Source organism: Arachis duranensis, chromosome 3, assembly GCF_000817695.3.
Source record: "Arachis duranensis cultivar V14167 chromosome 3, aradu.V14167.gnm2.J7QH, whole genome shotgun sequence".
Taxonomy (NCBI): Eukaryota; Viridiplantae; Streptophyta; class Magnoliopsida; order Fabales; family Fabaceae; genus Arachis; species Arachis duranensis.
In genome coordinates, this window is record NC_029774.3 from 127269738 (window position 1) to 127284414 (window position 14677).

Consider the following 14677-nt stretch of genomic DNA (forward strand, 5'->3'; position numbering starts at 1 on the left):
ATGCTATAATTTTTTACTATTATAATAAAAATTAATATTTATTTATTTATTAACTTAAAAATAACATATAAAAATTGATAAATTAAGTATTTTTTTATAATAAAAATTAATATTTATATATGTTGATTTCACATTAAATTTAATAGTCCAAATTCAATTTATAGATAGAACTCAATTTGTTAGTAAATCCAATTGGACTATATCGATTTATCATGGACGATCAAAATCCATAATTCGAAACAACTTAATTCGAATTACTAGTTGTCACAAACCATGCATAAATCAAACCATACATAAATCGAATCATACTCATTCGATTTACTACTATAGACATCATGCATGCATAAATCGAATTAAGCCAATTCGATTTATGCAAAAAAATAACATTGTCATGTAATTCGAAGCTTACCAATTCGATTTATTACTATATTGTGTAAATCAAATTTAACCAATTCGATCTATATAGAGATATGGTTTGGGGGATCAATGTAACATTTTTTTATTTGGGTGAATCACGTAATATTGGGTTAGTTTTGGTTTATTTATGTGTTTTGCCCAATATAATATATAGACTTAATTTAGTTTATGTATTTTAGTCTTTCTCTCTTATTTAGTCTCAATTTTAAATCCAACCTAAAATAAAGTTAAGTTGATAGTTAAAAGTAATAACAAAAAATAATAAATTCTAATGATTCTTTAATATTTTTTTAAATTAAATACTAGAAACTTGACAAAAATAACCGATGATATAGTGTGTGTTTGGATTAAAATTTGTAAATTAGAATTTGCCTCAAAATGATTTTTCAAAATAAGTTTGTGTCTATATAATTTATATTTGGCAACTCTATACCAATTGATTTTGATAGAATAGAGATATTTTTTAAATTTGTTTTTTATATAATATTTTTTTAATATTTTTAGTATTTTTTTTACTATCCTATAATTTTTTATTACTATTATTTATGATTAATTTTTGTTTAATTTACTTTATAATTTATTTAATGAGATCAACAATTCATATTATAAAATGATAACAATAATAAACATAATATATAAAAACCACAACTACAAAATTATACGTCCAACTCAAGATCTCTTCACCCATAATTTTAACAAGAAGGATATGGAATTTTGTTGGAATTTATGGCGTCATTTGATTTGATACATCAATAATTAGAGTGACTAAATGATCAAATTCTATTATTACTTATTGTTAATTTTTTATTTAATTTGTCTTTTTTAATAAGATGAATCATTCATGTTATAAAAAAATTACAATAATAAATTTTATAAAACAAAATAAAAAATAAAATTCATATTTTTAATATTTTTTATTTAATATTATTTTAGATTATAATTTTTTATTATTTATAATTCTTTTGTTGTCTTATCGTTAATGTTTTGTTTAATTTATTTTTTCTAGTGAGATTAATAATTTCTAAAGTAAATTGTATTTTGTGCCTATTTTCAAGAAGATATTAAAGGGTATGATTGACAAAAAAAATAAAACTTTTACAACTATTGAACGCATATAAGTTAAAACTTTTAACGTCAGCAAAAGAAAAAGGATAGTTAAACTAAAAATTGAAACATACAAAAAATTTGAAGATAATTTATAAGGAGACACTTAAATAAAAACGTCAAAAACGTTTTTTTTATGGATATTTTTTTAACAGTTAAAATTTAATATATGTAATCGATTAAATCGTATTATTTCTGTCATAATTAGATTGGACAAACTGATTTGGCAAAAATTTTGATGAACCAAAATTTAAACTGGTCTAAATTATTTTTTTATAAAAATAACTACAATATTTTTATTATAGAAAATGACTAAAATACTCATTATAATTTAGGAATAAGAGTATTTTAGTCATTTTTTTAAATAAAGATATTGTAGTTATTTTCTATAAAAAGTATTAATTTAGACCATTTCAAGATTTAATTTATCAATTTTTTGGTTAAATCAATTTGTCTGATCTAATTTTGATAAAAATAACACAATTTAATCAGTTATATGTATTGAATTCTAATTACTAAAAAATATTTAAATAAAAGACGTTTTAAATATTTTTATCCAATGTGACTCCCTACTTTAATTCAAACGCTAACCCAAATTTATATAAAATGACCCACTAACATATTTTTGTCTTCACACAAAATAGAAAAGATCCAGACCTAGACTTAGACCTAGACCGAGAGTCTATATACGATGGAGAAGAAAATAAAATTTAGTGTTGACATTAAAGCACCAAATATTGAGAAGATGACCTATCTTGAGATTATTCCTCTCAGCAATATGGATCCAAGAAGAGCCAGCAAGATTGTAGGTGGAGGCAGAGGTCATGTTCCACCTCTTGAGAACCTGATCGCACACTTCGTCACAGGGTTCTGTGAGCCCTACCTCCATCCCAATCAGCCGATTGTTCTCATCCCTTGCCTCAAAAATCCTCATTATTGCCGGGCCCTTGAGCGCCAAAAACTTGCACTCCTCGTTTATTTGCTTCTCTGGTATCGCCATCCGATTGTTGTTGTACTCTAGGTTTGTTTTCTTTATTTTCTTCTGCATTATAAAAGTTATGTCCATACATCCTAGTGAAATGATTATTGCTTTGAAAAATTCTGGCAGGAATAACGATACTTGATGATCCCGATCCGGACGAAGATGCCTTCTTTTTGTCATTTTTAACACTCTTGCTTAGTTTATTGGTTTCATTGCCACTGTTAGCCTCACTCTGATGAGCGTTTTTTATTGTTTCTTTTTTATCATTTTCTTCGATATAAAGTATCTTAAATAAAAAATTAGGATACAGCGAAAACCGTTCCAAGAACATGTTAATTTCGGCCAGTTTTTCTTTACTATAGAACTGTGGAGCTTCCCTAGACACTAAGACAATAAGGGCTCTAGGAAAATCTAAGTTTTTTATGTTCATTTTCAATGGCTATTTCAAAGTTTCCTTGTCTCTTGATTTTAAATAAGAAACAATTTCTAAAAGAATGAGAGAAACTGATTAAAAGTTTTTAATCTTCGCTCTTATATAGAAGGCTTTTACTTAGGATTCAAGTTATCAAGTGTTAGACTAAGATAGATTACCAGTTTATCTTGGGTTCAATTCAAGGATATAAACTTTAAATAAAGATAAGATATAATTAAATAATTTAGCCATTGATTAAGAGAAAAATCAATCTTTCTCGATTTAAATATACATGAAGTAAATTAAACTATTGCGATAAGATACTGTAAAGATATAGTTTACAAGATAATAATATATCTTGAATCAAACTGATTTCAACAATTCGGTTGCAATGATTATCTTTGACTGATATCTAATAATGCTTAACTTTATAACGGACTATTAAGACACCAAAAATAATAATAAATAATAATAACGGACTATTAAAAGAACAAAAACAAAAACTTAATCGAAGTACAAAACGTGTCGTTTATTGTCCCAAAAAGATGTTAAAAAATGGTCGTCGTTTCAGGATTCCTCCGTCGTACAACGAAACCACGCCTTTGGTGGAGGTCCATTCACAACCACGCATCATTCCACCAACCGCCGCTGCGGAAACTGCCGCCAACCTTCTACCTCGCTCGGATGTGCCAAAACGCAGATACTCTCAAGAAACTCCACGCCACCCTCATAGTCCACGGCCTCTGCGGCGGAGCTGACCAACTCCTCTCCGCCACAAAGCTTCTCAGCCTGTACGGCTCTTTCGGCTTGGTTGGCTCCGCCCGCCGCCTCTTCTACCAGCTCCCTTCACCTGACTTGTACTCCTTCAAGGTCATGATCCGTTGGTACTTCCTAAACGACATGCATTCCGACGTCGTTTCAATCTACGACCTTGCCAGAGTAACACTCGGTGCCTTAAACGAAGACGTCGTCTTCTCCGTCGTACTCAAAGCCTGCCGCGAGCTCCGCGACGCCGTTTCGGGGAAGCGGCTCCACTGCCACGTCATCAAGGCCAGCTATCCCGACAGCTTCGTCCTCACGTGCCTCGTCGACGTGTACTCCAAGTGCGGCCTTGTCGATAGTGCACGCCACATGTTCGACGAAATATCCGAACGAAATGTGGTGTCATGGACCGCGATGATCGTTGCTTACGTGCAAAACGAGTGTGCCGGAGAAGGGTTGACGCTTTTTAACAAGATGAGGGAATGTTTTATGTCTGGGAACGAGTTCACTGTTGTGAGTTTGGTGAATGCGTGCACAAAGTTGGGATCTTTGCATCAAGGGAAGTGGGTTCATGGGTATGTGATTAAGAGTGGGATTGAGGTTAATTCGTTCTTGGCAAGTTCTCTTTTGGATATGTATGTCAAATGTGGTGACTTGAGGGATGCACAGAAGGTGTTTGATGATGTTTTAGCCGTTGATGTTGTTTCATGGACTGCGATGATTGTGGGGTATGCCCAAAGGGATCACCCTAACATGGCATTGGAGTTGTTCAGTAGTAAGAGATGGGAAGGACTCTTGCCGAATTCCGTTACCCTTTCGAGTGTGCTCTCTGCTTGTGCTCAGATTGGGGATTCCCTTTTGGGAAGGTCACTTCATGTTCTTGCGGTTAAGCTTGGGTGTGATGATGATCATGCTGCGAGGAATGCTCTTATTGATGTATATGCCAAGTGTGGTGCCATGTCGGATGCTCGATGTGTGTTTGAAACCATCCTTGATAAGGATGTTGTCTCTTGGAATTCGATTGTTTCCGGTAGTGCTCAGTGTGGTTGTGCTTATGAAGCTCTTGAGCTGTTTCAAAGGATGAGGTTGGAGTCATTTTCCCCTGATGCGGTTACAATTGTTGGTGTTCTTTCGGCTTGTTCTTCCCTTGGTGCCCTCCAATTTGGTTCCTCTGTTCATGCTTTTTCCTTCAAGTGTGGTCTCATGTCGGCCAGCGTGTATGTTGGCACTGCACTCCTCAATTTCTATTCAAAATGCGGCGATGCAAGATCGGCTCGCATGGTGTTTGATGGCATGGAGGAGAAGAATGCTGTGACATGGGGTGCGATGATTGGTGGATACGGCATGCAAGGCGATGGCAGTGGATCTCTTGCTCTATTTAAGGATATGTTGAGAGAAGAATTTGAGCCTAATGATGTGTTGTTCACAACTATATTAGCAGCTTGTAGCCATTCAGGGATGGTTGGAGAAGGCTCAAGGCTGTTTGATATGATGTGTAGTGAATTGAACTTTGTTCCTTCCATGAAGCATTACGCTTGCATGGTTGATCTTTTGGCGCGTTCCGGCAACCTTGATGAAGCATTAGACTTCATCGACAAGATGCCAGTTCAGCCTAGCGTTGGTGTGTTTGGAGCTTTTCTCCATGGTTGTGGACTCCATTCGAGGTTTGACTTAGGAGAGGTTGCAATCAGGAGAATGCTGGAATTGCACCCTGATGAAGCTTGTTACTATGTCCTTGTGTCAAACCTGTATGCTTCAGATGGAAGATGGGGCATGGTTAAGGAGGTAAGAGAGATGATAAAGCAAAGTGGATTGAGCAAGGTCCCGGGTTGTAGTTCAGTGAAAATTGGTATTAACAATCATCAATATGCTAAAGTAGCAGCTATTGCTTAGACATATTGCTTTCATTTTGCAAGTTCAAGGGATGGTGAAGTCAAACTAGTTGCTCATACTAGTGGTTCCATGAAGGCAAGGTAACATTTTATCAGCAATCCCGAGAACTAGAATGAAAAAGTTCAAAGGAGGATTAGAAGATTGGATATGCCAATTGGCAAAAGCAAAAGAGGCTAGTGGCCTAAAGGTAAGGGTGAATTTGGATAAAGGCCAAGGTAAGACAGGATCATAAAAAGTGGCATTGCACACAAAAACTGGTGTGATCCATTTTGCCTAAGCAGCAGCCGGGTTGAATGGTTGGCTATTCTGTGATTGAGGAGAATATCAATCAAGAGAAGATAAAGCATAGTTATAGGGAGGAAACGAAATAACCCTACTAACTTTTTTATTTGTCATCCACTTGACTCAACGAGTCATTTCCCATTTCTCCTTTAAACACCGCACCAATAGAGTGTTGATCCGAGTGAAAGGTTCAGATCCTTTTATTTTATATATTTTAAAAGAATTATTGCCAAATATTTTTATTTAAATGGCTAACCATATTTCAGGAAATTGATTTCTCACTTATTGAAAAAGGAAATATTCAAGAAAACCTAACATACGCATAAGCAAAATTTTGCCCAATTAATAAAATAAGCACAATTCATATTATAATCTTTTGAATTTATTTATGTGCCTTTTATTTAAAACACATGATAAAATTACCAAAAGGGTTTTAATTATTTTGAATAAATATATTAAAAGTTTAAATTTTTTATATTTTTAATAAAAAAATTTTAAATTAATAATCTTAAAATGTGTCCTTAGATAGCAAAATCCTAATCTTTGTCATATTCCTTTCGCAGCACAATTCCGGTGACATTGCAATCTTTTAGAACTTTAGATAATACACGAGCCTTGCACGCCTCATAATTCTTGCACGCAAAAAGAAAATAACAACGAAAAAACACTGCATTGAAGAGTTAAAGCTTACGATGGGACATCACGGAGCAACAGTAAGAAAGCAATGAGAAGAATAATCTTAAAAAATAATACTACACATCCAAGTCTTTTTATTAACCAAGAATAATCTAACTTTATTAATCTGTTCTTCCATTGAATGTACAAGACACTTAGAAGAACAAAGCAACAATAATCTACCTTCGAAGATCAATTACATATACATACATAAATACAGAAATTTATCAAGGCTTCAAAAATTTCAAAGAAACAAAAAATGCTTCCATTCACATTTCAAACACATACATATCCCCTCCTACTTTCCCGTTACCAGTGAGAGACTAAGGGGTAAAGCAATTAATAAAGAAACTGCAGCCAACGATCTAATTGATTTCATGTTGGTCTTTGGTAAACATATTTTGTTCTTGGATCCACAATAACACCTTTCCCTCCATTAACTTCTAAGTCATGCCTGCGAGTAGAGTGAAAACAAATTAGGTCCCTGTCTATGATCTAACTTTGACTGCAATGAAAGAATTAGCAGTTCATATAAGTAGAGTTATCATACTCTCAAGTTAACCCATTAAGAGTTAACAAATTTTGGTCCTCAAATTGGGCGTACAAGTTTACGAATTTACAAGGAAGATTACAAGTTGAGTCTTACGATTCAAGTTTACCTGAACTCTACAAGTTGAGTCTTATGATTCAAGTTTACCTAAACTCATAACTCTACGAGTAGAGATGAACTCTAGAATTTGATAACCTTGCAACTAAGATAGAAAAATTATTGAATAAGTGAGGATCCCCTTTGCTAGCAAAGGGCACCTCGCACCCCCCAATGTGCTAGAACTGCTTTAATCCCAGATACTTTCAGAAGCCAGGAATTAAAAGTGAAACATCGGACAAAATAACAAAATGTGAAGAAAAAAGGTAAATATGAAGACTCAACTGGAACACAAAATCTGGTATGGTCAACTGTTCGCGAGGTACATATCTGAAGAGCTGCAGAAGTCGATCAACATATACTACTTTCTTCCAAACCTGAAAATAAATGGTTAATGATAATAACATGTACAATATGAGGTCATCATATAGGTTGAGGTTCCTGTAATATACCACATTATCCACAAACATCTGTAGCGCAAATACTGCCGCCTTAAGCCCAAAAGTTGGATGAAGGACATATATTGCCTATGAATACCAAATCGGGAAATCAGAACAAAGACTCAAATTATGATGATTTCGGACAGTAGAAAGAGTGCTCACATGCAGGTTGCGCTGGTGCTTCCTACCAAGTATTTGTTGCAATCTTCTCATCCAACCTAGATCAGGCTGCCTATTTAAATCGAAACAGGACAGAAAAGTTACAAGGAATCATGACTGCTGCACATAAATATGAAGCATCCAATGATTGCAATTGGATATACACAAGGTTTACAAATGCAACTTGCTAATGGATATTCATGGCGCACCCTGTCTCTCTCAAGTGTGAAGTCATAAAGCCTACACTTGAGCATATCTGCCCAAGGAGCATACAGGTAAGTTTCCTTGAATCAAGCCAGAGGACTACCCAGATTTGACATGGGGCTAGGTGTCAGTGTTTTAATAATGTGAATAGCAAGAAAACATAGTGCAAAGCCATGTCAAGGGTAATAACTATGTAAACATGGTTAAGTGGTTCATGATGCCACATAAGGAATGATCAATTATTTCAGCAACTAAACAATGTACTAGAAAAACAATACGTTTAGCTAGCAAGTCCTAATATACATGTTTACATAACTGAAAGTACTCCGTTGGAAAAGCAAGTTTTACTTAACAAATAGCATCGTATTTTTCAACAAAGACAATCCTTAGCAAATTGTAAACCTCCATTTGGAAAGATTGAACCAATTAGTAGTTCAGTACATCCTAGAATTCAAACATTTTAGGACTTACATCTGCAAAGAAGCAGCAGAGTGGAAGTAGACAATAGTATAAGGTTTCTGTATTATGGGCTCAAACTCCTGAAATTAAAAAAAGAAAAACATCAACGTCTGGGCAAAAAATAGTTAACTCTTAAACATGAGTATGCCTTCCCAATATCCTGAATGTGAAAATTTCAAAGAGCCAGCTTCACGGTTGCCAACAGTAAAAGATATAGAGCTGAAGGAATATAACTGGATTACCTTCACCACATGAAGCACAAATCGTTCAAGATCAAGACATCTGAGCAAAAAGTGAGCTCCCACAACCACCATGACGGGTCTACCCTCACTGTCTACCCCTCCACGATAACTGAAAAAACATAATAGGGGCTAATATGAAGACCGCAGACGACATTACATCACAGGACATGCATGCAAAATGGGTGATGAAATAGATGGATACATACACAATTTTCATCTCTGCAATTTCAGAAAGATTTAAAGAATTTGCTTTAGAAAGGTATCTAGAGTGGAGAGAATATTCTTCAGCAGCAGACAGTGGAGGTCCACCAAGGTCACCATATCCAAGCAATTTGGTACAATTCCAGCCTCTTTGTGCTTCAGCAGTTTTCTCCCACTGCTCCAAACGCCTTTGGTCAGGGTCTTTAATCAAGGACATGAACGCAGGATCCAGAAATGAATCTAAATATGATGAATTCCTAGATAAAGGCAAATGGATCAGGAAAACTACACCAGAAGTAAAATTTCTTAAATGGATTTGTTCTATATCAATAGAATACAGAAAGAAACACACTACAGCATAAAAATTCCAAATAATGGCAATTTTGATCATAACATATGCAACAAAAACAAAAACCCTAGGTAAATGACTTTTTCTGTTTGGATTTACACTTTAGCAGAATTTTGATACATCTTTTCATAAACGTAAACATTTAGGGGCTGATAAAGGGTATAAAAAGAACAATGAGTTCTTTAGTGATTTAACAATCCTAAACTTTAGCTTACAAGAAAAATAGTTCTATGAAATCTGCACAGAAACAGAAATGCTTCAAAACTAATGGTGAAGCACACATCACTTATCAAGTTGTAACGGAAAATGTTAAATTATATTAACTGGTCCTAGAAGCCTACATATATATGATCCAATTGATTATGCTCATACTAGTGTTTGTTCATGTTGGATTACAAAATCTAGAAACATATTAAATTATCAGTTTTGAAAATTGAAAAAATCTACTGACCTCCGAACCAAGCCAGCATCACTGACAGGAAGATCAACTGGATCTTCAGTTGGTTTTGAAGCATTCTTTTTAGGCAAAGGTTTAATTCTGATTTTACGCTCATCTATGATGGTCTCACCATTTTCATCTCCAACATCTGCAGGAAGTTTTGAAAATGCAAACTGCTCCTCATTTTTATCTCGTGGAAAGTAAAGTGGAAGCAACCTATATTAAGCAATACAAAAGGTAAAAATAAACACTCAGAGAAAATCCAAAGACAAGGTTATGCAGAAGATCAACCGCACTTGTTTAACTCCACAAGTTTTCATGTGATTTTAAACATTGCACGTATACACAGAGAAACAACATCAAATGCTGAAAATACCGTTTATATATCTCTGTATCGGTTGTGCAACCTTTGGAAAAATAGAAAATTATAGCAGATTATAATCTGCAAAAGAAAAAAAAAAAACTGCACCCAATATACTGTTTGTTTTCCTTAAAAAAATACATTAATCTAAACACTCTCGCTATGGTAGTAAGCCAACTTAAACAAACGGGATTAACAACTTGGAGAGAGCATACTTTGTCATCCTATAAAGTAAAAACCATGCAAGGGGAAAAAAGAACTTACTTATAGCTACATGCGCAGCTGGTTCTCTGGGATAGTTTTTTGCCTCTGTATAAATACAACCCATAGCAATACTGCATCAATATATACCAAAGACAAGTAAGACATATATCTTTAAATAACTACAGGCTCCCTGACACAACAAATCTGGTAGGAAAAGAACTCATAAATTTTGAAAAGAAACAAACCTGTGGAGTCCATTATCAACTAGAAGCTCCAGGCAAGAACGATAACAATGACTTAAAGCATTCTCAGCAGCAGTATGGTACTTCACAGCATACTTTGGACCAACAGTGTGGATAATTCTCCTGCCAGAATTTTATTAAAGGAATAAACCATGATAAGCAGAGAGTCCACACTCTATAGACAAGAAAATTGTAACAAATGCTGAAATATACATCAGTTACAACACAAAGTTGTAGAAATGTAGCATGCATCAACAAAAATTTTGCAGCATAAAGTATGATTTAGAGATCTCCGAAATCAGATCCAAATCCAGAGACTAGAGAGGCATGCTGTTTGAGATTTATATGCTCAACATCCAACATTTAAAAGACCCTCAAAGAATATGCGAGAATGCTCCCTTTTTAGCAGCTTTGACCATAGACATAACCATGAAACTAATGAACAATTGTCTTTTTCATGATTTGAGATTTAGTTTTCTCCCTAGAGGCAAAACTTGACTGCCACTATACGCACAACACATAATCACAAGTGCATAGTAGTATTTATCTTCTTACAAAGAGATACTGTGCATTCCCTTCAACAACCAAAACAAAAGGAGTCTATGTACAAACCTGGCGGGAAGGTCATATGCATTGGTAACTTTAGCCATCCCCGTTCGGCATCCACCCTGTCAACAATAAAGTTGTGTGAAGCATATCAGTTAATATGTTTGTGCATCATTTCTCAAAATAACTGTTTCTCCGGGATAGTACTGACATATGAAAATTTATCTATAAATTTTTAGGGCAAGTCTACTAAACATGTAATACAATAACCTATCCAATGTTGACATCTTAGCCCAATCTTCCAACTTACGCACACACACAAACACACACACGAAATCCAAAACGTTAGTTTGAATATAAATATTGAACCATGATGAAACACTGATATCAGAGTCCCATCTCCTAAACAACCCTTGAATTCACACAAGAAATCCAAAATTATAATACAAATTTGTAACTAAAATTAATTAATGTTCCAAGATTGTATATTACTAAAGTTCAAGATAGAGCACAAAGAAACAGTTTCATTAAGTAATTAACTACCAGAGTCGCACATTCTTCTGCAAGGCCAGGCCCAGCTGCAGCATGCAATCCAGGGCTGCTGTGTGTTTCATCCATATTCTGTTAATCGCAAGAACCAAAGGCAAGATAAGAAATAATATTGTTAAATTAACAACAGCATCCACCTCAAGATAATTGCTAACCTCATTTGTTGAATTAACAACAGCATCCACCTCAAGATTCCATGGATTTCCCCTCCACAAATATATCTTTGAGTTAATTTCATGATCAACAGGAAATCTTGAAACAGAACCGATGCTACTACCATCTACACCAGAAGGCGATGCCAGAGGATCAGGAAAGTATGTAGCAGAATATTCTCCATTGTCATACCCCAAGGACTGATCAGCATCATTCCATCGCGGAACTTGATCCAAGGTCACCACAGAGTCACCACTGTCAGTAGGCAATCCACCTCGGGGCGTGGCTGAAGCAGCCACCGGCACAGGAATATACATTTCAATTTCAGTTCAGGAACTCCTTCCAAGCTCCACAACCAGTTAGAGTTCAGCTGGCATGACATGAATTAAGTTCACAGCAAAGTAAGCTACCACTCTCGATGCTTAATAATTAATAATTCAGCAGCAAGAACCCTCCTTTCAAAACATGAGATTCGAAGCCCGAATCGATAAAGAAAGGAAATTCGACACGCGTTATGCGCAATAAGAAATTAAAAAGATATAAATAAAAGGGGAATTTAAAAGAGAGAACCCTAGATTGAGAAAAGAAGAGAAAGAGTCGAACCTGAAATTGACGGGAAATAATTGAAGGTGGGATCGTGGGGGTGTGGAGGTGATGAAGAGAGGGGAGGAATTGAATGATTGTGATGGAAAGTGAAACGATTAGGTTGGAGATGGGAGAGGTCGTGTTCTTACGACAAAAGGAAAACGAAAATGCTGCTTTCGTCTTTTTCTATTTTCTGCCGCTTTACGGCTCGCTGATCGAGATCCGCACCCCACACAACAAACAGATTACAGTGCAATCATACTCCTCTCTCAAATTTTCTAAATTTTTTCACATACTTTTCACCGTTAATAACAAGTTAACTGAATTTCAGAAACACCCTCAATATTCATTCCACATTATCTACGTTATTTTTAGCGACTAACTTGTACAGTTGTACTCGTGCCAATGCCCAATGGAATCTTTGACCAGTTTTTTTTGGGACATGAAATTATATAGATAATATTTAATTTGGTTATCTAACTTGTTGGGGAACCTCAATTTTATTTTTGAAATTTTAATTATCTTTATTTAATTTTTAAATTTTGTAAATGTAATTTATGTTAATCATTAGAATAATTTTTGATACATAAATATTAACGGAATATTGACGTAATAGATATTATATCAAATTTGTAAAAGGACGTTGTTTTGCCTTCAAATAGTCTAGAAAGCAAAAATTATAAAGTAAAAATTCAGGTGAAATCGACTTCACGTGAAATTGATATCTAAGAGTTGTTAGATGAAAATTTAGTCAAATCGATCAAATCATCTAACGGCTCAAATATCAACTTCACATGAAATAAATGATCTAAAATGTTTTTTGGTTTTTTACAACACATCCTCACAAACATAGCACACTCACACACACTATATTACATGAGTTCTTTTTTGCCACCAATGGGATTTGAACCCAGTGGTTGTTTGGGAGGCATATAAGATGCCAAATAAACCAAGCCTTATCTTTCAGTTAAACATAGCCCAAATGTCTTTTGGGTTGAGTCTGTTTTGGGCTGGTCATAGTGTAGTTCTAGCCCAAAAGAAATGAAGAAGACATAGTTAAAACGGTGCTGGAGTTGGGCCTCTGACCCATTTAAATACCAAAGAACTCTTTTTTTAGTTCCGATAAAAACTACAACTTGAGACCTAATTCAAATAGCATATTAAGACAAAAAAAAATATATGAAGAATCATTAAAATTTATTATTTTTAATTATTAATTAATTATTTTTATTAAAAAAATTATTAATTATCAATATTTAAAAATATAAATTAAAATATATTATTAAATTTAAAAAATTAAATTAATAATTAAAATATTTCTTAAATACTGCATTCGAGTATAATTTTCAATCAAGACCGGATGTAGTTTAAAACTGTGTGAGTGGATATGGGTGTGAGTAGTGTATAATAAAAAAAATATAAAAAATTGTTCAATTATGTTGAGATATCCGAATTTTTTTTCGATTTAAATAAAATACATATAATGAGATTTGAAAATTAATTAATATTAAATTTATAAATTTTATTACATGCAAATTTAACGATTTTAATTGAAGAATAATCAAATTTTTTATTTTTTATTTTATTAATTTTCTCACTTTAAATATTAAAAAACTTAGATTAGACGCAAATACTATCGTTATTCCTTTTTATTTATTTTCTTAAAAGATAGCAATGAATGGTGTAATCCGGACCACATAACTGCAGGATTCAATATCACCATCTGGCATCTGCAAATTCAATTTCCCAAACTATGTACTCACAAACAGTGGCGGAACCAGAAATTTCATAAGAGGGGGGCCAATTAAATATAAAATATAACAAAAAATTAACAAAATATGATTTGTAGCATATATATCAAAAAAGTAATTATATTATATAAAAGTCAATGTTCAACTACATACTAAAACTTTATGGTCCAAACTTTATGTATGCTCTACGAATTTCATCTTGTTGATTGATAGGATAATTCCAAATTTGCGGACGCTTTCCGGGATCACGCATCAATGTATCAATATTAACTTGATCTATTTCAGTCCTTGCTATTTTGGAAGCAGGGGGTTGAATATCTTGCTCAACAAGTTGTGTCACAGGTTGTTCAATAATATTTTGAACATTACTCAAAGAATCTGAAGCTGAATTTTGTTCATCATATATTCTCTCTTTTCTCTTGAAAAATGAGTGAATTGTTTTCATCTTTGACATTTTTAACTTAACTTGAACTATCTAACAAAAAAAAAACAAAAATAATTGCATATATATTATTTTCTTAAAAAAAAATATTAAACCTATTGAGCAATAACAAATAATTTTAGAAACACAAATATATAATAACAAAAAATAAAGTTATTGATTTACCTGATTATTTTTT

General features: G+C 33.7%; 2 protein-coding genes across 2 annotated transcripts; one reads left to right on the plus strand and one right to left on the minus strand.

Moving 5' to 3' along the window:
- The first annotated feature begins 3436 nt into the window (after window positions 1–3436).
- Window positions 3437–6062, plus strand: LOC107481499 (pentatricopeptide repeat-containing protein At2g03380, mitochondrial). Its single transcript, XM_016101783.3, has one exon. It carries the CDS (start codon window positions 3471–3473, stop codon window positions 5568–5570), a length of 2100 nt encoding a protein of 699 aa, XP_015957269.1. The 5' UTR covers window positions 3437–3470; the 3' UTR covers window positions 5571–6062.
- A 557-nt stretch (window positions 6063–6619) lies between these two features.
- On the minus strand, window positions 6620–12638 carry LOC107481420 (uncharacterized). Its single transcript, XM_052258533.1, has 16 exons — window positions 12325–12638; window positions 11724–12091; window positions 11563–11640; window positions 11086–11141; window positions 10477–10596; window positions 10267–10362; window positions 10183–10187; window positions 10043–10073; window positions 9679–9882; window positions 8884–9135; window positions 8678–8786; window positions 8448–8515; window positions 7776–7845; window positions 7626–7700; window positions 7459–7550; window positions 6620–6981 (listed from the first exon to the last, which is right to left on the minus strand). The coding sequence occupies exons 2-16, from the start codon at window positions 12036–12038 to the stop codon at window positions 6903–6905; spliced, it is 1650 nt and encodes a 549-aa protein (XP_052114493.1). The 5' UTR covers window positions 12039–12091; window positions 12325–12638; the 3' UTR covers window positions 6620–6902.
- Between the last annotated feature and the right edge of the window lie 2039 nt (window positions 12639–14677).